The sequence below is a fragment of the Staurois parvus genome, unplaced genomic scaffold, assembly GCF_062004578.1.
Source record: "Staurois parvus isolate SC_StPar_1 unplaced genomic scaffold, SC_StPar_1.0 ptg000839l, whole genome shotgun sequence".
NCBI lineage: Eukaryota > Metazoa > Chordata > Amphibia > Anura > Ranidae > Staurois > Staurois parvus.
Window position 1 is genome coordinate 3,944,665 of NW_028318635.1, and position 27,836 is coordinate 3,972,500.

At 40.2% G+C, this 27,836-nt stretch overlaps 1 protein-coding gene across 2 annotated transcripts in view; it reads right to left on the bottom strand.

Moving 5' to 3' along the window:
* Window positions 1-12,736: 12,736 nt before the first annotated feature.
* SPNS2 (SPNS lysolipid transporter 2, sphingosine-1-phosphate) overlaps window positions 12,737-27,836 on the bottom strand; it is a 182,655-nt gene continuing 167,555 nt past the window's right edge. The window contains exons 12-13 of one of the 2 annotated variants that reach the window (XM_089655403.1): window positions 25,716-25,788; window positions 12,737-17,966 (exon numbers count right to left, since the gene is read on the bottom strand). In XM_089655403.1, the coding sequence (XP_089511529.1) occupies window positions 25,722-25,788 (67 nt within the window). In that variant the 3' untranslated portion in view covers window positions 12,737-17,966; window positions 25,716-25,721. The remainder of the gene's footprint in view (window positions 17,967-25,715; window positions 25,789-27,836) is intronic. The other variant, XM_089655404.1, reaches the window with a different exon arrangement.

The window sequence follows — 27,836 nt, forward strand, 5'->3', positions numbered from 1 at the left end:
CAGTGCAGGGAGGAAAAAGTATGTGAGGCCCTAGCTTAATGACTTCTCCCAGAGCTAATTGGAGCCAGGAGTGAGCCAACCTTGACTCCAATCAGTGTGATGATATTGGATGTGTTGCTGACAGCTGTCCTGCCCTTAAAAAACACACACCTGTTTTGGGTTTACTGGTTTCAAGAAGCACTGTCTGATGTGAACCTTGCCTCGCAGAAAAGAGCTCTCAGAAGACCTACGATCAAGAATTGTTGACTTGCATGAAGCTGGAAAGGGTTACAAAAGTATCTCCAAAAGTCTTGATGTTCATGTGTCCACGTTAAGACAGACTGTCTACAAATGGAGAAAGTTTAGCACTGTTGCTACTCTCCCTAGGCGTGGTCGTCCTGTAAAAATGACTGCAAGAGCACAGCGCAGAATGCTGAATGAGGTAAAGAAGAATCCCAGAGTGTCAGCTAAAGACCTACAGAAATCTCTGGCACATGCTAACATTTTTGTTGACACATCTACAATAGGGAAAACATTAAACAAGAATGGAGTACATGGAAGGACACCACGGAGGAAGCCATTGCTGTCCAAAAAGAATATTGCAGCACGTTTGAAGTTTGCAAAAGAGCACCTGGATGTTCCACAGCACTACTGGCAAAATATACTGTGGACAGATGAAACCAAGATTGAGTTGTTTGGGAAGAACACACAACACTATGTGTGGAGAAAAAAAGGCACAGCACACCAACATCAAAACCTCATCCCCACTGTAAAACATGGCGGAGGGAGCATCATGGTTTGGGGCTGCTTTGCTGCCTCAGGGCCTGGACGGATTGTTGTCATTGATGGGAAAATGAATTCCAGAGTTTATCAAGACATTTTGCAGGAAAACGTACGACCATCTGTCCGCCAACTGAAGCTTCGCAGAGGATGCATGATGCAACAGGACAATGACCCAAAGCATACAAGTAATTCAACAAAACAATGGCTGCAACAGCACAAAATACGCCTTCTGGAGTGGCCCAGTCAGAGTCCTGACCTCATCCCGATTGAAATGCTGTGGCATGACCTTAAGAGAGCGATCCACACCAGACATCCCAAGAATATTGCTACCCTGAAACAGTTTTGTGAAGAGGAGTGGTCCAAAATTACTCCAGATCGTTGTGCAGGTCTGATCTGCAACTACAGGAAACGTTTGGTTGAGGTTATTGCTGCCAAAGGAGGGTCAACCAGTTATTTAGTCCAAAGGTTCACATACTTTTTCCTCCCTGCACTGTGAATGTTTACATGTTATGTGCAATTAAACCATGGCAACATCTAATGTTTGTGTAGTGTTATGTTCAGCAGACTGTGTTCTTCTATTGTTGTGACTTAGATGACGTTCAGAGCACATTTTATGCCCAATTCATGCAAAACTCCACGTAATCCCAAGGGGTTCACATACTTTTTCTTGCAACTGTAGAATGTCAATGCAGGGCTCCTGTCGCTGTTTCCTGGAGCTCACTGTGCCATCTAGCAGCAGGGGGAGCGCAGGTGCAACTCCAAGATGGCCACTGCAATTTCTGGGCTGCTGTGGAACACACGCAGGAGCACTGCATTGACGTTTTATATGCCTGAGCCTTGTCATCCTTTGTAAATGGTTTTAACCAGTTTTAGCAATAAACGTGGATGTACTGCACTTAGACGCACCTTCTTTCTCTTCTGTTCTGCCCAGAGTCTGCTTCTACTCCTGGAAGTTCTCTAGTGCCTATTCCCACTGTCTCCCTCCACTGGTCTCCAAGGCAGATGTGCCCTAAGAACTCCTCTCCTCTTCTGCCAGATGATAGCTAGCCTTTTCAGCAAGGAGAACAAAGAAGGGCAACGCACATCCAAAACAAAATTCACAGTTCACCTTCCAGCTATCTTGTAACAAAGCAAAATGACCCTGTCTAACAGTTCATGTTAAAAACAAGGGGTTTAGTCACACACATTTGCAAATATGTGTAAGCTGCAGTGACCATGTCAAGGCACCCCAGTGTTCTGCGGTCTTAACTCCATACTTTAGGACTCACTCAAGTAGGGCCACATATAGAAGAAGATGGAACAAGGGCAGGTGTACCTGGAGGGAGCCTACTCCTCACAGGGATGCACAGGACAACCAGCAAGAGCACAATAGCAGCTGAAGTTATCCAGTGGGTCACTGCACTAATTCACCAACTATACAAACAAATGGCAACTAGCCTTTGCAGCAAGGAGCACATGGAAGGACAACACACATACAAAACAAACAAAAATTCCCAGTTCACCAGCTAGTGTGCAACAAACTATTGGCCGTAACAGTTCATGTTAAAAACTGGTTTAGTCACACACATTTGCAAATATATGTGTAAGCTGCAGTGGCCCTGTCAAGGCACCCCAGTGTACTCCAGTCCTAACTAATATAAGTTAGTCTCCCAAGTAGGAGCACATATTGCAGTGGATAGACAATTGGCAAGGGTGCCTGGAGGGGGTTCACTCCTCAAAGGTACAGGAATGCATAGGACACCCTGTAAGAGCACAATGGTTGTCATTTGTTCAGTTGGTGAACTGCTGCAAGGACGTGCTGGATAACTTTAGATGCCATTGTGCTCTTGTTGGGTATCCCTGTGTCTTTGAAGAGTGGGCTTCCAGGCACACTTGCCCTTGGTCTGTCTACTGTTACATGTTCTCCTATGAGGGAGACTCTTATGGGGAAATGGACGAGTGGGAGCTCTCTTGTTTTGGGTGGATATCATACGATGCCCTCGCACTCTAGCTGTGCATACACGCCCCAGGGATCCAATCACAGCTGAACACATGTAAACAGGAAATGCCAGTTATCGGCAGTCCTCTTCTTACGCTGACAGCGCGAGAGGAGAGTCGGTAAGCGGCATTCCTCAGAGGGGACATCTACATGCCCATTAGTGATGCCTATCAGTGCCATCTATCAATACTGCCTCATCAGCACATATCAGTGAAGAAGAAAAATTACTTATTTACAAAATTTTATAACAGAAATTAAGAAAAACTTTTTTTTATTTTCAAAATGTCATTTTTAATTTGTTTAGCAAAAACAAAAAACCCAGTAATGGTTAAATAACACAAAAAGAAAGCTATATCTGTCTCAAAAAAATGATAAAAATTTGTTTCGTGTACAGTGTTACATGACCACGCAATTGTCAAAGTGCAACGATGCTGAAAGCTGAAAATTGGCCTGGGCAGGAAGGGGGTGAAAGTGCCCAGTAGGCAAGTGGTTAAATTATAGAGCTAGGACCAAACTGGGGTGGCCTTGACGGGGCCACTGCGACTAATATATTTGCAAATGTGTATGACTAAGCCCCTTGTTTTTAATGTGAACTGTTAGGCGAGGTCAGTTAGGTTTTGTTGCAGGTTAGCTGGTAAGTGGGCTGGGAATTTTTTTTTTTTTTTAATGTACCTTTTGTCAAGTGCCTTTAGATACACCTCTCCTCCTGTAAAAGTTTTTTGTTTGTATATTTTCACATTTTTGTTATCTTCCTAAACTTCAAATGACACTTGTATCAAGATATTATTGTTCCAAGGCTATCCACAGCTCATGTTCATAGTCCCTGCACCATGCAACTATACAAGATAGAACTGTAGCTTAGTAGTATTTCAGAGGGTCAGGGAAAGCGATCCCACCTTTCAGTCGGGGAACGCTGAAGTAAGTATAAGACATTTGTGGTTGCGAGCGGGTCTGAGATTATAAAATCCTTCGCTTGACCCTCTTAATTCTTAAATTAATACACCTGCCTTTGCCCTGTGTCTTCACATTTCAGCCAGTTTCCCACATAAAGCTGTCCTACCACTGGCACATTTTTATTCTGCTTTGCCATCTGTGGTTTCTTAACTACTTGCCAACCGCAGATAGCCGAACGACGGCTACACTGTGGCTGGCTAGTTCTGGGAGGGCGTCATATGCGTCCTCCCAGAACGCGCTCTCCTGCGCGCCCCCAGCGATCTCCATGATTGCTGTGTCCTATGGACACAGCTGATCACATGATGTGGTAAAAGGCCAATCACAGTGGCCTTTTACCATGTGATCAGCTGTGTCCAATGACACGCTGATCACCGGGAAATGCAATTGCCGGTTCTCGGCTGCACTTTCCTCACACTGTCAGAGCTTGAGGAAAGTACTGCCGAGAACCGGCAGTTGTCAGCAGGGATCGGCACCGATCATCAGGGCACTGATGATTAGTGCCCTGATGATCGGTGCCCAGCAGCGCTACCCACCACTTCTGCCACCAGCTCCGCCCACCTGTGCCCAATAGTGCCACACGCCTGTGCCTATCAATGCAGTGCTGCCAGTCAGTGCCCAGCAGTTGCCCCAGTCAATGCCTAGCAGTGCTGCCAGCCAGTGCCCAGCAGTGATGGCAGTCAGTGCCACCTATCCGTGCCATCTCATTAGTGCTGCCTATCAGTGCCGCCTCATCAACACACATCAGTGAAGGAGGAAAATTACCTGTTTGAAAAATTTTATAATAGAAAGAAACTTTTTGTTAATAGCGCAAAAAGTAAAGCGCCCAGCGGCGATTAAATACCACCAAAAGAAAGCTCTATTTGTGAGAAAAAAATGACAACATTTTCATATGGATACAATCTTGCATGACTGCACAATTGTCAATCAAAGTGCGACAGCGCTGAAAGCTGAAAATTGGCCTGGTAAAGAAGGGGGTATAAGTGCCCGGTAGGCAAGTGGTTAATCCTTGAAAGAAAACCCCTAACGATGCCTTTTAGTCTTTTTTCCATAACATACTGTTTTCACTTTTTTTTTATCCTTTGTTGCACACCATAATTGATCATCTGCAGCTACCTCCTGTCTACATGCATGCACTCCAGCGACTGCTGCATGTTATTTCTCTCTGAATTTCCTAATGGTGATGTGAAAGTCTGACTTCTGGCTAAATCTCTGAGTTCACAATAGAAGATTAGAGACACAGTGGTAATGTGTTCACAATGAATTCTGCTATCAGGTTTGGAGACTAATGTTTCCCAAGGTGCTCATTCAACTCGGTGAGGAGAAAGGCTGTTCTTCATATCCTCATATAGATTTTATCATATGTATGTACAAAGAAATAGACAATGACAACCTCACCCCTTATTGGAATCTCTAGCAAAAAAAAAAAGATGAATGATCAGGATTCTCTTCCCTCCAGCCATGATTAACCTTCAAGTGACCTCAGTTTCCCCTCTGATATTATTCCAAGTTTGCACACAAAATGAAAGTTACACAGGAAACTTTATGTAAAAGAAGACTTCTAATGGAGAGTCTTGAAACACATTTAGCAAGAAGACATATTAATGGCACATCCTCACAGTGTGGGATTTGCAGAATTCATGGAGTGCAGGCTGCCTCTAGACATTAATCACTTGATCTTGCCATTTAGGGCTGAACTGGGGAGCAATCATGTCTTAAGAGTAATGGCTCCGGTATAATTTAACCCAAGAAGGGTTAGTCCTTGGTGTGGAGGATCGCAGTACAGGAGAGGTGAGCATATAAACAAGGGGTTTCCGTAAGTGGGAGTTAGAGGGGGACTTACTGTGCAGCATCATAATCTACATCAAAAACTACAAGTGAAGATCTCCCACCATTAATTTTTAGGTGCATGAGCTCTACAGACATGCCTTTGTCTAGCGACCATAACTTAACTGGGATACTTCTGGCTCATCATTTTTGCTTCCTGGGAGAAGGCTGGCTCATGAAATGTCTGCACAGCACATCAAATTGTGCTCAGTCAATAACAGCGTGTATGTTTAAGCTGGGGTCATTAAAATATGATCATTCTTGTATCTATGGGTACTTTTAGAAAGTTATGCTCTCATAATACAATCTTGATTTGAATGCATTTTTAGCTATTGTGAAGTCTTTAATAAAGAATACAGGTTTTCTGTGACGAAGTGTGACAGTTTGTAAAATAAGATTTTTGACTTGCCAGTAAAATCAATTTCTTGGAGTGCAGTACGGGACCCGGACTCTATAATCATTCCATGTGGATTATAAGCAGCTACCTTCAGGTGATTGGACATTGGCATAAAAGAAAGCTGCAGGGACGTCCCCCTATATAAACTCTTCCACTCCCATCGGTTTTGTAGCAAACCGTAGGAAGAACATAAGAACAGAGGGGAGGGACCTAAGTCCTGTACTGTACTCCAAGAAATACATTTTAATGGGAAGTCAAATATTGTATTAGCTGTACAGTCTAGAACACATTATTTAATCATAACAAATGTGACATCCAAAAGCAGTCCAACTAAGGGGTGGGCAACACAGCAAACAAAGCCAACATAACAGATGGTCAAGAAAGGCTTGACAGTCTCAGAAAGCAGCTTATAGCACCTTACACCTGAAATTGGTCTCATCAATTGGCATAGGCCTAATTATCCACCTGGTAGAACTTAACAAATGTGAAAAGAAAACCAGGTGGCAATCTTGCAGATCTGATAACAGATGTCTGATGCTGAAAAGCCCAGGAAGCACTAACAGAGCTGGTAGAATATGCCTTCACAGGGAAAAGAGGAACCTTTTCCTTCAAACTATAGGCTCTATGAAAAACTTGTCTGATCTACCTAGCAATAGTAGAGTGAGAAGCAGGGAGACCCCAGTGGGAACCTTCAAAAAGCACAACTAAGGAATCTGAATGCCTAAAAAAGGCAGTAGCTAATAGGTAAACCCTCACAGCACATACCACATGAAGACAGTGGAGAGAAAATTCTTTTGGATGTGTTAAAGCTGGATATAACAAGGAAAACACAATGTCCTTGCTACGTTTGAAACTAGGGACCATCTTTGTGCTTTAGGCTTCTGAGGAACTGAGAGAACCAGATTAAGCTTACACGAGAATGCACAGGGGGAGAGATGTGTGCTACAACTTGAACTTTACTAAGGAGTGAGAGACCATCACTGAAATAGGATGGCCAAGGCCAACATTAGTCCATTGATGGGAAAAAACAGATTCAGAACCAGACCAGATTGCAGAAAAGACAGATTTTGTTCCAAGGAATACTTTCTAGGATAAAAGCTCAACTCACACCAAGCAAAATACAGTCAGGTCCATAAATATTGGGACATTGACACAATTCTAACATTTTTGGCTCTATACACCACCACAATGGATTTGAAATGAAACAAACAAGATGTGTTTTAACGGCAGACTGTCAGCTTTAATTTGAGGGTATTTACATCCAAATCAGGTGAACGGTGTAGGAATTACAACAGTTTGCATATGTGCCTCCCATTTGTTAAGGGACCAAAAGTAATGGGACAGAATAATAATCAGAAATCAAACTTTCACTTTTTAATACTTGGTTGCAAATCCTTTGCAGACAATTACAGCCTGAAGTCTGGAACGCACAGACATCACCAGACGCTGGGTTTCTTTCCTGGTGATGCTCTGCCAGGCCTCTACTGCAACTGTCTTCAGTTCCTGCTTGTTCTTGGGGCATTTTCCCTTCAATTTTGTCTTCAGCAAGTGAAATGCATGCTCAATCGGATTCAGGTCAGGTGATTGACTTGGCCATTGCATAACATTCCACTTCTTTCCCTTAAAAAACTCTTTGGTTGCTTTTGCAGTATGCTTTGGATCATTGTCCATCTGCACTGTGAAGCGGCGTCCAATGAGTTCTGAAGCATTTGGCTGAATATGAGCAGATAATATTGCTGGAAACACTTCAGAATTCATCCTGCTGCTTTTGTCAGCAGTCACATCAATAAATACAAGAGAACCAGTTCCATTGGCAGCCATACATGCCCACGCCATGACACTACCACCACCATGCTTCACTGATGAGGTGGTATGCTTGGGATCATGAGCAGTTCCTTTCCTTCTCCATACTCTTCTCTTCCCATCACTCTGGTACAAGTTGATCTTGGTCTCATCTGTCCATAGGATGTTGTTCCAGAACTGTGAAGGCTTTTTTAGATGTCGTTTGGCAAACTCTAATCTGGCCTTCCTGTTTTTGAGGCTCACCAATGGTTTACATCTTGTGGTGAACCCTCTGTATTTACTCTGGTGAAGTCTTCTCTTGATTGTTGACTTTGACACACATACACCTACCTCCTGGAGAGTGTTCTTGATCTGGCCAACTGTTGTGAAGGGTGTTTTCTTCACCAGGGAAAGAATTCTTCAGTCATCCACCACAGTTGTTTCCCGTGGTCTTCCGGGTCTTTTGGTGTTGTTGAGCTCACCAGTGCGTTCTTTCTTTTTAAGAATGTTCCAAACAGTTGTTTTGGCCACGCCTAATGTTTTTGCTATCTCTCTGGTTTGTTTTGTTTTTTCAGCCTAATGATGGCTTGCTTCACTGATAGTGACAGCTCTTTGGATCTCATCTTGAGAGTTGAAAGAAACAGATTCCAAATGAAAATAGCACACTTGAAATGAACTCTGGACCTTTTATCTGCTCATTATAATTGGGATAATGAGGGAATAACACACACCTGGCCATGGAACAGCTGAGAAGCCAATTGTCCCATTACTTCTGGTCCCTTAACAAGTGGGAGGCACATATGCAAACTATTGTAATTCCTACACCGTTCACCTGATTTGAATGTAAATACCCTCAAATTAATTATTTAAAGTATCTTGCGAGCCAGAAAACAAAAAAAGGTCTCCCTAATATACAACATAAAATATATGTCCTCTATATAGTCGGATCGCAAACATCTAACACATAACTACCAATGTGAAAAAAATGTGAATAAAATCCTATAATGTTGCGCTCCCAAAACACTCCAATTTATATATGGAATCACTTTATCTATGTCCTAAGAACCATATGCAGAAAAAATATAAAAATAAAAAAAAATATATATAATAAATCAAATGACATAAAAAATATACTGAATTAATATTAAAAAACCTCCGTGATTATACTAAAATAATAACTGTGATTAAAGAATGAATATTACTTCACTTATAAAAAATTATTCAAATGATCAATGTGCATAAATAAATGAATAAATGCATATGTAAAACAGTGTCCCAAATAATAAAAGTGACTTTGTGCTGTTAATTAATCTTCAATCCATATTGCATGTGAATCCATGACTGATTGTGAATCCTCCCATTAGTGCAGATGTACGCTCACCTCCTTCTCTGCCTATAATTAGGCTATATGCGCTTTTGGTTCTCCTCCTATGGAACCTACTTGACTAGGACTCCCTCCTTTGGAACAATGGATATCCGCCGCTATTGACATATGCTCTGGGATTGATCCCTTCTCCAGAGGATTCAACTCCTCTATACTCTCATCTCCATACGGCTCTCCACGTAGGAAAAAGATCTCAACATGGTGTTTTATCCTTTATAAAGATTGGCTTTATTGACTCCAAGTATAACACTCACATGTGTTGTATTCAAAAATCCGTATCACAATGTGAACCGAGTCCTCCGCTGACTGTCAGAGGCATGCACCCGTGGTCCGGCAAACGAACTGACTCCCTCCGAGTGACGTTACAGTCCCACCCCTACGCGTTACGCCACTGGTCACGTGGCTTCATCAGGGGGATTTGATTGGTCCGTCACTCTCCCATTGCCGGCTTATAAAGCACGGCTCCGCCATTTTTTTGACTATCTACAGGGGGCATATGGTTCTTAGGACATAGATAAAGTGATTCCATATATAAATTGGAGTGTTTTGGGAGCGCAACATTATAGGATTTTATTCACCCTCAAATTAATGCTGACAGTCTGCAGTTAAAGCACATCTTGTTCATTTAATTTCAAATCCATTGTGGTGGTGTTTAGAGCCAAAAATGTTAGAATTGTGTCGATGTCACAATATTTATGGACCCGACTGTAGGTCTTCCCGGTGCCATAGTAGACTTTATGAAAAATCAACTTCTCAGCCTTCTAGAGGGAGGAGGTGAAATAATCTGAACATGCAGATACATGTCCAGTGTCTCCCACTTGTGGCATAGGGCTTAAAACATTTCTGGTTAGAAAGCCCATTCAGCCAGGTGCTGACAGTTGAGAAAATCCAACCACAAATTTTGCACAGCTGGGATGATGAAGGTGGACAGGGCCAGAACATGCAATTCTGTCCAAGAGAGAATCAAGTCTGCTTCCTTTTGAGCAGTGTGGCTTATGGTCCCCCATTGGTGATTGATGTAAGCAACAGGCATGGTGTCATTGTCTCGCTGGATTTGTTGTCCTTAGAAAAAGATGAGTCCCGTGTTGAAGAAACAACCACTCTAGAACTGAGCTTTAGAATGTTGATGGGAACTTCCTCTGATAACCAAGTCCCCTGTGCTGATAGGGCATCCAGGACTGCTCCCCATCTCAACTGGCTGGCATCCATGATGTAAGAAATATAAACCATGACAAGAACTTCCCTGACTCATGTGTTGGGCTGGAAATCCACCAAGCTAAGGAGTATCTGGTCTTGAATGTCAGACTCATAAGATGATCCAAACACACAGTCTGTTCCAGAATGTTGAGCTGTGACAGTCTGGAGTGAAACTGGGCATACAACACAGCCTCAGAGACAGCCATTAGATCTTTATGCAGGAATGAATTGAGGAATGGGCCTGAAGAACCTGGACATGAGTAGAGGAACAGAAGTTTTTGCTGAGAAAGAAATATTCTCGAGAGGGCCATGTAAAAAATCAGGGCCCAGATACCCCAAACTGTAAGATGGGTCCAGTGATGACTTTCTCAGGTTGAGGACCCAGTCAAAGCTCCACAGAGTCTCCATTGTCTGTTGGATAGTTGCTAACGGGTTGAAAATAAAAGCAGCGTGCTGATGGCAGGTTCAGTGCACATGACAATCATACCTGTTGCAGGAGTATTAGCTGAACAGTAAAGATGCTACACAAAACACTCCAGCAAATGATTAAATATTCAACTTTGCTGTGTTACCTGTCATTTAAAAAGAATGGAAGCTGGCTCATTCACATCTTTGTGGTGTAGTGAAAGGCACAATAATGCAATGCATGGTAACATGAAAAACATGGTGCCGTACAGTTTCTTAATTTTGGCATCCCAATGCACTATTACAGTAGTGGGCAACATATCTGTACTACAGTATGCGCATGCCATTTTTTGTGTTGTTATATTAAAAACACACACACACACAAAAAAAAGAGGACTTTTATTTATTTTTTATATTAAGGTGCACAGCCAGCCTTTTGAGGATCCTGAGAGACAGCCCACAAGCCCTATTGTCAGGGAAAAGATTTGAGTACCGGCTGCTTTGGAAGTGAGGGATAATGCTGGTACAAATATTCTTTTCTGGCAGGAATAAACAAGCATTTAACCCATACATAGCAGGGATTTTTGTTTTTTTTGCTTTCCCCAGAGTACCGTTTTAAAGCAGAACTTCACTGCATCAGGGCACCACAAACCAAAAATGCTGGTTAATTAATTTTTAATCAAAGAAAACTCACCCATCTACCCATGTCTCCAATCTTTATTTCGCTAAGAAATCAGGTTGAATCCCCCCCTTCCCCTAGCATTTCTGGCCATGGCCATCTTGAGTAAGAGCAGATGATTCATGGTGCATTTATTTACCTTAATCCATCTGCCCTTAGATCAGGCATGCAGGCTGGAAGGTGTGGTTAGCAAAGAAAAGCCCTCCTCACCTCCTGAAGCCTCCTGGGATGTATGACATCATTTGCCTAAGCATGGAAGCCAGGAAGTAATTGGAAAAAATGTAAAAAAAAAAAGTTTAAAAGAAGTAAATATAACATGCTTTCCTATTTATGTACTGATCCTAGTAGCTTAAGGATTACAAATAGTATATGTTGATTGAGAGAGAGTGACGTTCCGCTGTAACATGCATTGTTTAAAGTCAGCACAGTGATGCAATTGACTGAAAGGCCTAACGCACCAAAAGTTGCATGCACTATTTTTTTGTAGCACAGTACACCGCAACACACTGTAGTGCATTATGGTGTGCTGCAACACATGTGCATTGGCAAAGTGTGTTGGGGTGTGATTAAGAAAAAAAAAACAGGCATGTTGCCTTGGTATGACAGTGAGTGACCAGTCTATTTTTCACTTGTCAATAAGCTTAGGGTATGATATTGCTGTGAGTTTATTTTGTAGGTTTGTGACAGCATGTGGGTATGGATATTATTTTATATCATTTTTTTTTTTGTCTGAGTTTTATTATATTTATATTGGTAAAGCTAACTAGATATTGTTGAAATTTATATTTACGAAAAAGCTACTGTTACCTCAATAGTAAATTTTAGTTACACACCACCTGTGCAAATAAATCCCAGGTTCGTCATCACTTTATACCCGGAACAGAACATTTTTTTCTGTTTATCTTAGTATCTGATATGAAGTTGTGCTGACATCGTGTGCAAGCAAAAATCTTTTTTTTTTTTAATTTTCCTTACAATTGGATATTCTTTGCAAAATGCATGTTTACTGTATTTCACCTCATTCATTAAGGCAAGTAAAAATTCATCATATTGGCACCATAATGTATGAATGTAATTTAGATGTTTTACACTGAAAAAAGTATATGTTGATCCCTTAAAAACAAACTAAAAAAAAAAAATTACTGAAACGTGGACATTCTCTTTTTGTACATGCCACACATGAACACTCAGACATACCAGCCAAAACCCACAGGACAAGTATAGAAAGAGTAGAATTAAAAGTTCTTTCAATATGGTTTTCTACAAGATATATTTATGATGTTTCAATGGCAGGAACCCACAGGAGCAGTGACTCAATATAAATCCAGCAGACTTCAACCTCTGTATAGTAATAAATGAACACCATGCAAAACACTGCTTTAAATAGTTTATTCTGTATGTCATTTACATAAATGTATATATATTTATCTATATATTTGGCTTTCTCATATACTCTGAGGTTTACAATTTCTATAAAATAAAATAGTCCTTTTTTCCCCTGAAATAAATCAGAAAACTATTTTACTTCGGTTCTTGTATGACAAGAAAGCACCACTCTGTATATTACATAGTAAAGTGGTTATCATAAGTGCTGGTTTATCTTTCGCTACATACAGGACCAGCTTTTCCTTACAGTAGCAAAAGGGTTAGTAGCAAAATACGGACATAAAACACTTTTTTTTTTTCAAAATATACAAAACCATCAATAAATATTGTATATTGTATCAGACAAAGCCTTCTTCACATGTAAACTAGTTAGTATGTCTCCAGAGGCAAGGTTTGAGCGTAAGCAGCAATTTAGCAGAATGGGGTGTATACGAATGAATACAATCCAGTATGCTGAACACTGATATAACATGATTTAACAAATTGCTGAGTATTAGGGAAAAAAACAATTTGCACATTTCTAGTATAAAGATTGGAATGTGTATACTAGTGGTTAATAGTTTTCAAATTTTATAGGATACAACTTTAGTAAAGAAACAATCCGTCCAAAATTATTTGGACCAACTGGTTCAATAAATAAATTGGTCAGCTTGTTTTTCTTTGTGTCAACTACTGTATATTATGTGAACAAAAGTGTCGTGTGACCAAATCTTGGGGAAATTTGGTTTTATGTGCATTTTACTTTAGTCAAATTGGTATAGGAACACTATACTGAGGCAAACACAGGGTCTGCCATTGCTGATCTCCTTCTGAAGATGCTAAATGCCTGGCTGTCTCTGCCTTCAATACATGAAGACACTGATCTGGACGAAACATGCAGGGACAGAGTACCCCACTGTTTACAAACTAATTAGAAAGTCTATGACATGGCACTGTCAATTTTTCTTGAGAGACTGCACTTATTTTTTAAGTAATGAAAAAGTGAACCTGTTATGACAGAAATATGGGCAACTTTTTTTTTTTGAAGGTTGAAGCCCTAGGGCTGTCTTCCTGATCCTAGTTTCACTACCTACTAAGTCATGTACATGAAACACATGTGCACCCAAGTCTGAAAACACTTTTGCGCACACTTCTTCACTACACAGAAAAGCCAGGATAAGGATGACAGTTCTTGAGTCGAAACCAATTAGGAACGGCAGGTCCAATTGCCATAGGAATGTACATAAGATGCATTGAGACTTACATGCTTTAATTAACCTTTTCAGATAAATAAGTACACAAAATGGGCAACCTGATCTGTTTAGATGAAGAGAGCTAGGAGATGGTAGACTGCACTGTAGATATATAGTATGTAGGTCAGCAGACTAAGATTTTCATATTCTAGGCCATGACTGTCAGACAGATTGCATCATTTAGGGTCCTTTCACATGGAACGGACCTGTTTAGCAGATCCGCTTGCTCAGCGGGGGATCTCTCCATGATCCCTGCTGAGCAAGCGAATGACAGCTCTGTGTCTGCTCCACTGCTACAGAGCAGACACAGAGCTGCTTGCTCTCCTCAATGGGTGGTTGGATTAAAACGGACCACCTGTCCGTTTTCATCCGACCCGATCTGACAAACTGAAGGGAAACTGGATCCCCAGCAGTCCCTATTTGGCAGATCAGATCGGATGTCGGCAGGTGTAAACAGACACATCCGTTTACTCCTGCTGCTCCATAGAGGAGAATGGAGGTTCCGATCAGGTCAGCCTCAAAAACGGGCAGGCGGACCCGATCGGAACATCTGTGCTAAAGAGCCCTAACACTTTGGGGTTGATTTACTAAAACTGTGCCATCATTTTTTAGAGACTATTCACATCTTGCCAAGGCAGTGCTTTACAACACAAAGTAGTACAATACTGTGTGTTGTGGTGGGCTGCAACATATGTGTGTTGTGGTGGGCTGCAACATATGTGTGTTGTGGTGGGCTGCAACATATGTGTGTTGTGGTGGGCTGCAACATATGTGTGTTGTGGTGGGCTGCATCATATGTGTGTTGTGGTGGGCTGCAACATATGTGTGTTGTGATGGGCTGCATCATATGTGTGTTGTGGTGGGCTGCAACATATGTGTGTTGTGGTGGGCTGCATCATATGTGTGTTGTGGTGGGCTGCAACATATGTGTGTTGTGATGGGCTGCATCATATGTGTGTTGTGGTGGGCTGCAACATATGTGTGTTGTGATGGGCTGCATCGTATGTGTGTTGTGGTGGGCTGCAACGTATGTGTGTTGTGGTGGGCTGCAACGTATGTGTGTTTTGATGGGCTGCAACATATGTGTGTTGTGGTGGGCTGCAACATATGTGTGTTGTGATGGGCTGCATCATATGTGTGTTGTGGTGGGCTGCATCATATGTGTGTTGTGGTGGGCTGCAACATATGTGTGTTGATGGGCTGCAACATATGTGTGTTTTGATGGGCTGCAACATATGTGTGTTTTGATGGGCTGCAACATATGTGTGTTGTGGTGGGCTGCAACATATGTGTGTTTTGATGGGCTGCAACATATGTGTGTTTTGATGGGCTGCAACATATGTGTGTTTTGATGGGCTGCAACATATGTGTGTTGTGGTGGGCTGCAACATATGTGTGTTGTGGTGGGCTGCAACATATGTGTGTTGTGGTGGGCTGCAACATATGTGTGTTGTGGTGGGCTGCAACATATGTGTGTTGTGGTGGGCTGCAACATATGTGTGTTGTGGAGGGCTGCAACATATGTGTGTTGTGATGGGCTGCAACATATGTGTGTTGTGATGGGCTGCAACATATGTGTGTTGTGGTGGGCTGCAACATGTGTGTTGTGGTGGGCTGCAACATATGTGTGTTGTGGTGGGCTGCAACATATGTGTGTTGTGGTGGGCTGCAACATATGTGTGTTGTGGTGGGCTGCAACATATGTGTGTTGTGCTGGGCTGCAGCATATGTGTTTTGGCGGTGCTTTGCGTTGGTATGCCATTGGAATTGAATAGCACCTCAACATGCTAACATGCATATGGTGTGTTGCCATGCTTTACCAGATTTCACTGTGACAGGTGTGAATCGGCCTGAAAGGGTCTTCCTTACTTTCCATTAGATATGAAAAGCACATATCAATGAAAATTCAGAATGGGTAGTAATATGTGAAAGAGTGTATGTAAATGCATACTACAATGTGTATTTTAAGCACGTTAATGTATGCACACAGGTGAGAAGACCACAAGTGACAGATATACAATTTCACATGCAAACTAGAATTCTTAATTCATAAGTGCCGCATAGCACCCAGAATTCACCTTATACTGGCCTGATTTCAGCACATGAACTCTATTGGTTCTGAACATAATAGCTAGCCTTAATAATTAAGAAATCTTTACTGAACATGACAAAATAATAGAGGCTTACGACCAGTGTTCATACCTTTGACAAACCCTGGACTTCCAATCAGCAGTGCCATGTCACATGACTTACTAGATGCCTATAGGAACAGTGCACCTGACCTTAGGTGCATTTTTTGAACTAATGTAAGTTATTACAGGATAAACAAGAATAAGCTGTAAATGTTCAACATGCAGCAGAGGTGACATACAATTGATCTATGACACATTACATTAAACAGTACAGAGTTACTTGACAAATTGCAAGTAGCACCAATATCTTGTACAAAGCCTTTCCTAACATTAGTCTTATATTACTCCATACAGGGTGACTTAATGAAATGGGTATCAGTCACTGGCCCAATGAAAGAATCTTATGAATACCAATTTGATGTTGGAAATTAAAAGTAAGACCATAATTAATAAAAGATATGAGCACCAGTAGGAGCATCAGCCACTTCTTTCCTTCCACTAGCTTGTGTCTGCTAATGGCAGCTTTGCCATCAAACCAATCCTTGTCCTGGTTATACAGAAAATAGTAGAGTTTTTTTTTATCTTTGTTTTTGGTGTGCCATTATTATTTAAAGGGGAAAACAATTTTGCCAACATGATATTTTGGCCATGGTGTTGGTAAATATGATGCTGACGTTTTAATAGCACTTTATAAGCAGAAAATGTTTCTGTACTGTAAAGTCAGCAATCTGTGTATATTAGAACAACAGCCGAAGATGACTCTACAATGTGCGGAGCATACAAAAGTTTTCTCTTTGCATTGTAGACCTACTTCACTTAGTGCAAATAAAAATAAGTTTAAGTGTTGCCTATAGCAAATATGTCGATTTCAGCATTCCATCTTTTAAGCTCTTGTAAGACAGTCACATGAATACTTGATAACTGGGTATCATCATTGTTGCCCATTTTCATCAGATTTTAAAAATGATCCCTAATGTGGGACAATAACTCAATTTTAATCCATACTGACTGCCATATTATTTAGTAAGTGTCTTATAAAGTACATTCTAATACTGGTGATCCTTCATAGTTTTAATACCAAATAATAAAACATAAACTTTAGTGCAAACCAAAGATTTTACAATTATACTCAATTTCCTCCATCACTATAGGAAGAAATGTCACAGCTAATTTTTACCAATGATCTGCATGATTGATGGGCCATTTTCTCAGCAGTTATCTCTACACGACTTATTAAAGCTTTGGGTTTGCAAATGATAATAAATATGTAATATCTGTAGAAACAAGCCGATACATTGCCCAATGTTTAAATAAAGAATAGGGGTTTCTAAAATATATACATTATTTATACTCATATCTCCATATATACATTTACAAAAAAGTATATACACTATTTTACATACCATATAATAATTATCTCTTCATGTGGAAAAAAATATTATTTAACATGGTAATTACACTTTTAACCTTGAATTTGTCTCATTACGTTTTGTGGCAAGGCAGGGGTTATGCGCTGGAACTGTTTGTTGGTTCTTCTTGCCCATTGATCACAGTGTATTGTACTGTATTGCAGTGGCACCTTCCATTAGTGTAGTTTAGTACATCCAGTTCAACAGGATGCCATAATGTTAAAAGCCATTGGAGGCAAAAGTCCACTTGCATAGCCTTCATAATTGGAAAGATATAATTTATCTTTGCTGTAAGCTATTTCCTGTAGCTTCATCTTGGTGGAGAATTTCTTTCAAAGCAGCTTGCAGCTACAACCCCTTTTGTTCATACTGAAAATCCTTTGGTTTTTTGGGAGTTGTCAATATCTATGTCCAGGAGCCATTGTCTTCCACTCGTGGTATTGACCTATGAATAAGAAAAGACCTATTAGATCACAGGTCTAATATATGGAACCTAAAACAATATAAATGCAGGCATTTAAAGATGATCCGTGTAGAAAAAACTGATAGTCTTCCGGATTACACTCCTGTCATTAAAAAAGACACTGCTTGATAATGGACTAATCTCAGGTGATTGAAATACAAAAAGGCAGAAAGATGATTAGGAGCAAAGTGTTCTACACCTACTAGAGCAAGTCATGTTGCATGGGCTGTAGATGTAACAATAACAGTGTGGTCACTACTGTTTCCCTAATCCAGCATGGTTAGAGCCCTACTTAGAGAGGCATAGGTCTAGTGGCAACCTTGTACCAACTTCTTATTCACATCCCTTATCCACCAATCACAGCATCCATGGCTTATAATATCACATTGCTCTACAAGCAACATTATAACAGTGGCATCAATAGAAGTAATATCCAAAGAATATTTTTTAGCAATGAATATGAGTAGTCATGCAGGATAGAAGGAACACAGAGATAAAGTGGAGGGAAGGTATACTGCATATGTTGGTTTAGATAACATAAGACATACAGGTGATGTTCTATAAACAAATTATAGACCAGAGATTAAGCTATATTAGAAATAATTTGCCAGTGATCTTTCATTGTATGTATAAAAAAGTGACTCTAGTAATCCAGTGGAAATAATATATATGACCATCCATCAGTCATCCATACGGCTTGTTTGCTGGGTATCCAGAGGTTTTACATCTAAGCATAAGTGCACATGGCCTTATAAGTTAAAGAGGCAACTGGTTCGTGCTTGAAGGAGGAAAATAAATCTGTTTCAGTACAAAAATAAGGAGGAGGCAGAAGGAAGTAAAATATTTATTTTTCTATTTGTCACCACGGGCTCCAATGGTGATTGCCTCCAGAATTTGTGAATTGCCTGCTTGCCAGAACAGAAACAAATTTCAGTGTCAAAAATTTTTGCTCATTGAAATAAGAACTAACATCATCTGAAATAGAAATTTATCTTATTAGCTTTGTACAATGTACATAAGAAGCCTACAGCTTTTTTCCACTCTTTATTCCTCCAATACAGTGTAATGTCCACAACTAGGACAACCCTTTGTAAACCTCAGCAAGTGACCAGTGCAATTTATATGCAATAATTGATCAAAGCGAGCTCAGACACTAGTGTACAATTACAGACCCTAAGATTTCCGAGCTGTAATGAGGCAAGCACAGTAGGTGGCACTGCTACAGAGCATTGACCATGAAAAGCACCCAGGTGAGAAAATATGTGCTCCTTCCTTAGGGCATGAAAGCAAGAATAGCTATTAAGTGTAAGCAACAAAAGTTAAAACACACATTGTACATCACTGTCCACAAAATAGGCCAGCCATCCTTATCTTATCAGTTGGTGAGTTGGTGTGTGCTGATGCTTTCTGTACCAAAAATGAGTCCCTCCTATGGTCCTAAGCCACTTTGAAGCAGGTTACCTATTTACTACCACTTTATGGGGACCTACAGTTATGTTTTTTTTCTTCAAAGCTTTAAAGTGTATCTCTAAGCTTTTTTTGGATATTGTTAGGTCATGGGAGATCCCCCTCTCTTTGTACCGATATTATTGTCAGCAGGCATGAAAGTGAAGGAAAATCCATTATTTAAGAGTTGTCACCAGAACAAGACGTAAGGGAAATCTTGCAATAGGGGTACCAGCTCTAAGGACAACTGTCTAAAGCTGGTCATATGCTAGTAGTTTTATAATCAAAACTTTTAACATTCCTGCAAAAATTTTGATCGGTACATTGGATGACCCTGGGTGGCCCCACCCCTTACCTATTTAAGAACTGTCAAACCACCGGAGCAGGCAGATGGCTGGAGTCATTGTCGGAAGCGGAGTCTTTTTTTTTTATTATTTTTTTCGGGTCGGTGGTGGCGGGCATCATGATTGGCGTTGGACCTACTGCGGGGGGACATTCTTTTAGTTTTTTCTTTTAATAAAGGACTTGTCAAAGACTGTCTCCTGTCCTTTTTCACGCTACATTTTATTTTTTGTAAATGAGTATCGGGACCATGTACCCCATACGCATTCACATGGGGGGGGGCGGGATCTGGGGGCTTCCAGATTCCGATAAGCTCCCTGCCCACAGACCCCCACAACCACTGGCCAGGGTTGTGGGGAAGAGGCCCTTGTCCCCATCAATATGGGGACAAGGTGCTTTGGGGGGAAGCCCCCCTGCCTCAAAGCACCCCCCCCGTGTTGAGGGCATGTGGCCTGGTATGGTTCAGGAGGAGGGGGAGGCGCTCGCTCGTCCCCCCCCCCCCCTTTCCTGACCTGCCAGGCTGCGTGCTCAGATAAGGGGCTGGTATGGATTTTGGATTTTTTTTTTACATTTTGGTGTGGGAGTTCCCTTCAAATTCCATACAAGACCCGAGGGGCTTGGTATGGATGGGAGGGGGGACCCCACATCGGTTTTTAATTTATTATGGTGCCGGTTTTTAAATGTAATTACCGCTTTTGTGTTCTTCACTATAGCGCAGAGATTCAGCTGTCACTTTCCCCCCAGCTAAAAGAGAGAAAGTTTTCTTTTTTTAATTTATTTCCCCAAGTTAAAGGAAACAATGTTTCCTTTTAGTTGGTTAAAAGAAACAAAGCTTACTTTAACTCCAGGGAAAGTGACAGCTCCGTGAGCTATAGTGAAGAAAAAAAAGCCGACAATTGCATTTAAAAATTGGCACCGACATACACTTCGTGTTGTGAAAAAAATTCGTAAAAAACTTGTAAACCAAGGCATTATTTTCAATGGATTTTCATTCATAAACCGAAAATTACGTTAACCGAGGCGTTCGTAAATCGAGGGGCACCTGTATATCTATATCAATATATATAGCTATTCAGATTATGTAACTCAACAGTCTTCTAGCTAACTCCTGTATACATTGTATATTTACAGAAAGGACTTGACATTTTAAAAAAAATAGGATGAGGCATCATTTCTTTTGGATAGTTAATGCGTCATAATGTCCCATATGCCAGTGATGGCTTTTCCTTATCAGACTTTCACAGAAGCTGGTAGCATTATGAGCTGACTCACCCAAAATAAAGGACAGACATTAAGTACCATTTTAAGAATAGCAACTGGACAACGTGAAATGTCAGGATTTTGGTATCTGACAAATACTGTGCCACGCTGTTCACAAAAAATGCAGGTGTAGCCTCACTTGCAGCATGTAGGATTCGTCCATAGACAACTATTGCTTAAAGTGGATCCAAAGTCTCAAGGTTTTTTACCTTCATGCATTTTATGAATGAAGGTAAAAAACCTTCTGTGTGTAGGAGCCCCCCCAATACTTACCTCTTGATCCAGCGATGTCTACAAGAGCCCCAGTTCTCTGGGGATTCTCACTCCTGATTGGCTGAGGCATTGGCTCCAGCTGCTGTCAATTGCAGCCAGCGAGCCAATCAGGAGACGGAGGGAGCGGGATCGAACCATGGCTCTGTGTGTGAATGGACATGCAGAGCCAGCAAGGGACTACAGAAGAGGAGGATCTGGGCTTCTCTGTACAAAACCACTGCACACAGCAGGTAAGTATAACATGTTTGTTATTTTTAAGAAAAAAAAAACCCAAGACTTTAGTATCACATTAAAGTGGTTCTAAAGGCAGAAGGATTTTTACCTGAACGCATACTGGTAAAATACCTTCTGTGTTCAGCTCACTGCCCCCCCCCCTTATACTTACCTGAACGCGATATCTCCATTCAGCGCTGTGCCAGAGAGCAGCAGCTCTTTCCTCTCTCTCTCCCTCCTCAATGGACATGAAGGCAGCAGCCATTGGCTCCTACTGCTGTCAATCACAGGCTGTGAGGAGGGTGTGCGTCAATGAACAGAGAGAGCTCGGTTTGGGTTTAAGCCCGGCTTGAGATTGAGCCCGCACGAGTGGCCACATAGCAAGCAGCTTACTATGGGGCATTCTGAAGGTGAGAGGAGCCAGGAGTGCCAGTGGGAGGACCCTAGAAGAGGAGGATTGGGGCTTCTCTGTGCAAAACCATTGCAAAGAACAGGTAAATATAAAATGTTTGCCATTTAAAAAAAATTTTTTACTGTACAATCACTTTAAAAGATTAATAATCTGGTGCAAAAAGGGTAAAAGGAACACAGATTCACACCAGCAGACACATGTTATGGTCTGTATAACATGTGCCTGCTGGTGTGCATCATGTAGGAGTGGTAAGATGAATTTTATTCCATTTTCATTTATTGAAATGTAATTTAAGATGTAGTGGGTTGATGCTTAGCAATGCCCTGAAGTGTAGCACATCACAAGACACTGCCCTGTGTAAAATTCATCACATTAGTGTGAAATGAAACAATAGGACATAGGCAAATTGCCTGATCTATCTGTTATGACTGCATGGGGCAATGCAAATTCGAAGTGCATGTACTGAATATAAGTGCTTTTCCATTTTATGGTTTGCTGTGCAAGTAACACAGTGCAAATAAAGTAACAAAGTGTATGATTATTACTTTACTATCTGTATTGTGTACAATTATTTTCAGCCTATTAATTTATATCTATTACGGACGCTTCCTTTCATTCTTATTATTTATTGAAGTTTGCCATTTCTTGTGTGTACTTTCAAAACCAAATAAAATTAAAAAATATTTTGGAGTCAATCCATGGTACTAGAATCACAGAGCAGTATGGATTTTTTAAAGAAAGAATACAGCAGAAGCCGTTTCCTTGTGGGCCCTCTCTTGCCCTGATTGCAACTCCCTATGGCCCCACCTTAACAGAGCAAGCAAAAAATGTTCTCCTTTGATTAATTTATTTGTGCCCTCAGTTGAGGCTTGAGTTACTGAGGCATGTAAATATGCACTGTGCAGCAAAGCAAACAAGGTTAGTAAAACAATTGAGTGAAACTGGGCTTAGGACCCACCTGATGGTAGAACATGAAAATATAAAGTATTCATATGCAATTACATATTTAACCTACTGCAATATGATATCCATTTTTCATTTTACATTTCTACAGTAGGGGTTTGGTCACAACAAGACCAAATGTAATCTTGGTGTACAAATTGCAGATACGTTTTTATATTTGTAAAGTAGGCCATTTTTTTAAGTAAAAGAAAATATTTAACTGAAAAGCCAGGATCATCAGGATATTGATTTGTCAGTGGACCCTCCTAAGCCAAAATTAGTAACATCATTGTTTTATTGCCTTGTTATCTTGATTTGGTTACATTTAGAGAAATCAACGTTACGACTTTTGTGCTCTCAGGTTTTCTGTAAGTTAGATATATAGGCAGTAACTGAAAGCTTATCAACCACAGAAGGAAGCCAGTCTCTCCGGCAATTGTTCTAAGCCTAACATCTTGTAAAGATGCGCTGTCTGAGTGTTCATAAGTGTACTCACATTCTACCCAGCCTTAGCTATACTCTTTGACAATAGCCATTCCCTTGGGAGTCATACACATGAGGATAAGGAAGGAACATTAACTACCCCTTTCATCCTGACAGAGGAAGACACTATTTTCTATTGCTTGCATTGCAAATAAATATGAAGGAGCAGTACAGGAATAGTATTTTACTATTTTGGGAATTCCAAATCTTCTCTGAGATTTTCTGGCAGTGAGAGCAGTTTATTTTAACATCTCATCCACCTATTCTTTCCCAGAAAGACCTATTTTATTTAGATAGGATTCCCTTACAATAAAGTAATTATTTCTGCCAGCCAGTTCTGGGAACTACAGGATATTAAGTGTAAAACACTTGAGTGGGTTATTTAATGATATACTGTTATCAAAAGCCTCCTTAAGTGTGGGTAGGTCAAGTCTGCATTGTTATAGTAAGAGTCTAATACTGTGATTTCTAAGATTTCCAATTAAGCAGTGTGTAAGGACACCTCACTGTGTCACGACTCAAGGTAATAGGCTGCACAAGTTTTAAGACAATTCTTTAAGGAAACCTTTATTTAAGAAGTATGGAGGCAGCTATTGAAACATCTCCCTTTGAAAATGGTTATGCTAAATGATTTGCCTTAGTACGTTCTGAGTCCATAATTTGGACCACGTATGCAGTTCAGACTTTACTCTGAGGTCACAACTCCTAATCTGCATATTTGGACACGAGTCATAAAAATATTCCTAGCATAATGGTGTTGTTCTGTGCCTGGGGAGCCACAGGTGGAGCATAGAGATGGCCAGAGAAGTGAATGGCTGTGCGTGGCTGTACTCGGGTAAACACAGATGCTTTAATGCAACACCATAAACATGTGCATGGTCATTTTCCTGAGTGCAGAATTTTTCCGTATATAATCATTAGACAGATATTCAAGAATATACTGCATATGATATATCACTGAGTAGCGTATATACACACATACACATCACATCTGCCATTTAGATCAAACCTTACAATTGAGAATGACCGGACTGGGCTCTGGTCAACTGGCTCTGGATCACAATCTTTGACATCTAAATTGCTTTGCAAACATCACTAGTGTTGCAAAGTATTTTTTATTATTTTTTTTTGGGCTTAGGTTATTGTAACAATGTGTACATAAGCCTGTCTGAGACCATTGTATTTCTACTGATGGTGGGGCAAACCTATAAGGACAGGTCTACTGTGCCCAATTATAAATACCACCCTGGGCAGGCTCCATAAGGTTTACTGCAATGGCGTGTCTATTATGGCAGACAGTGCACAATCTAACTGCAGAGACACAGTTCGGAACTAAGTTGGCATACCAATTTTATAAAGCAGAAAATATTTTGGGATAAAATGTTTGTGTACTGTACATAGCGGGGCAACTTTGTGGGATTACTAGGAAAGAATATAACACATTACTAATCAGAGTTTTAGAATGGCACTGTATGGTTCACATAGTAGTTGGCCATGACATCTTGTAATAACTTTGCTCTTTTCAAACAGGGCTCATGTAGAAGGGCCTTTTCTAGCGTTTGACATAAAAAGGATGAATTTAACTTGCTTGGAATCCAAATGCACATCAATGGAACAAGCTGTGTTTGAGGAAATGCAACACAGGTCAAAAACAGCATCTGAACGGTCATTGACAGTACTCCAATAGAGCCAATCAGAATCAAACGTGTTTCAAATGCAGGAGAGCAAAGCCTGTGTACAAGCCCATACAGTTGTAGACTTCGTAAATTTTGCATGCTGGCCACCCATACACTGATGGAGTTTCAGTCTGTCAATTGAAAAATAGAAACTGACTGAACAAAGCCTGCATCCAATTCAATTCTACTCATTTCAGATAGATTACAAGAGCCACGGTGGCAGATTCATCTATCTATGCTGTGTAGCATAGGTGGAGGAATCTGTTATATTTTTTCTGTTCAGCCTGCAGGCTGAAGAAAAGAAATCTATGGGTGTATTGCCAGCTTTATAACTGGTTTTAACAGTAACATGACATTAAATTGCACATATAATTTAAATGCACTGGTCCAAGTTACCTGCAATGTTAATCTAACTGCAGAATTTGTGTATGGGCTTATTGGAAAATTACAGGTCAGGAAGTTAGCTCTTTGTTGGGAATTGGGGATCCCCAATGGACCACCCTTATTTTAGATGTGTTCCTTGTAATATGTTCCTGAATCTTTTGTTTACAGATCTGCGAATGTTAATACATGCTCTTCTACATAAACCAACTTGCACTTAACAATTAGAGGTTCTTTAAAATGTGCCTGCGCATGAAATCTAATAAAACAAAACAAAACAAAACAAAAAAAAATGTAACCAACCTAAAGCTACAAGATGGAAGCTTCTTCTGAGTCACTACAGCTGCCAACAGTGAAGGAATCTGAGCAAGGCTCTCTAGTGGGAAGAAAATGCACCCTTTTTAATGTAGGACACACACTATTTTAAGCAGAATTACCAGGCTAACTAATACAAGACAAGGGAACATTTAATTCTTTGTCATTGCTTTTGTTTGCCTGTTACAGTGTTATTAAAACAGAAGCTAGTTTCTGTTCTAGGCATTCAGCTGTCTGTATGCTCACAGTGTGCTGAATCTGGATGGATTACTTACACAGGCTTCATTCATAGCGTAAAAGGCAATGACAAAGTACAGTAATCCATAGCAACCATCTTCCAATATTTTGATTAATACAAGGGAAAAAAACTATTTTGGTTGCTATGGGGCATGGCATGGTAATAAATTAAGCCAAATAGCACTTACTACCTTTCCCATCATCTTGTCCCCCCAGAAGAATCACAAATAGATGAGGCTTATGTTACGTATGTGGTCTATGCAAAGCGATATTACATGCGTTATATGAAAACAGAGAGATGTTGGGTTATATGCAAGTTTAATTTGAAATATATGAAAATCAAGCTATGTTTTACAAGATATCCCTGAAGCAACATTTGTAACCAGCTTAAAAAAAAAAATATGAACATGGATAGCTATATATTTCACTGAACAACTGAGTCAATGGTCAACGGTCAACCACTACTGAACCCTGTCAGCCACTCCAAACCTGCCTGTTCCTGAACTACTGTCTAATTCAGTGCACCTTTAACATTCTCTGTGGTGGGATGGATAATGGACTATACGTTGTGCTTTGTTCCAAACTCTGATCTTTGGAGGCAGCATGCATTGACTGGGCTGGAGGCAAATGTTCGCGCTGCCACATTTTTCTTTACCAGAACAATAAATGAATACTTTTTAAAGGACATCTAACTTCATCTTTTAGGTTTACCTCACTTTTATTAAGTCGTTTAAAAAGAATTTCTACTATGCCCAAACAGTAAACTCTTATTTCAGTCCCTCCATGTACTACAATAGTGAGGCCCTCCTAACAAACTCTCTTATACTGAGCCACTGGCCTATAGTTTTCTACATCCATGTGAAGATTTCACCATCTCAGCATTTTTAGGGGCACAAATATAAGCACTGACATGCCCATCAATTCTCCCTTAGAAGCCAACAGAGATTTGTCTCATTCGCTAAGCTATTATCTAATCATATGTCAGTAGTGCAACTGTTGTACTCTTATGTTAGTAAAAAAAACTATTTAAGATTTAATAATGCTGAAAAGTGAGGTTAGTTGGTTTAACATATAACATTAATCAAAACAGGTTATGCAAAGAGTCCTGTTACTTTCATGCAATCACAGATGGTGTCAGTAGTTACTGTGGTAAAGCAATACAACATACCTAAATTTTCACACTTATAAACAACTCAAAATAATAGCGTAATGTGATGCATTAAACTATAATAAGAATGATATTAATAATTTCAGGTTACTACAACGAATAATAAATGATAATATTTAACAATAATCAATTCCCACTGTTTGACAATTAATGCAGAAGACTAAATGTATCCAAATAAATATAATGTCACTTATGAGGGCATATGAATATAAGTGTAACTGGTGTTTGTGCCAGATTTCACCTGCAGCTTCAATGATTATAACCCAGTGAGGACAGACACGAACTGAGTATCTGAATTTTAACTTATCATATTTGATTTAATATATTTATTTATTGAATTCTGATGTCAGCCAAGTATTGATTTGTTTGCATTGAAATCAGTAAAACTCTTTATTAACTGAAATAGGGCTAAAAAAGTTTGCATTTTAAAAACCAACCATTGCTGGTTTGAAAACTGTCTTTTGATCTTTTGCTTTAAAACCTGTCTGTAAAGAGTGAAAAATTTGTAATGATTAATAGATAAACTTTAGGGGAATTCTCATCCAAATTCCAACCTAAACCAAAAGAAGAAGTAAATTTAAAGGACTGATGTCTTCTTTCCGAATTTTGATAAGAGCTGCAAGTGTATCCTGTACCAGCAGAATTATGTTTCTGCACAAGCAATATAATGCTATGCTTCAACAAAGGTCTTCATTTGTTTCTGA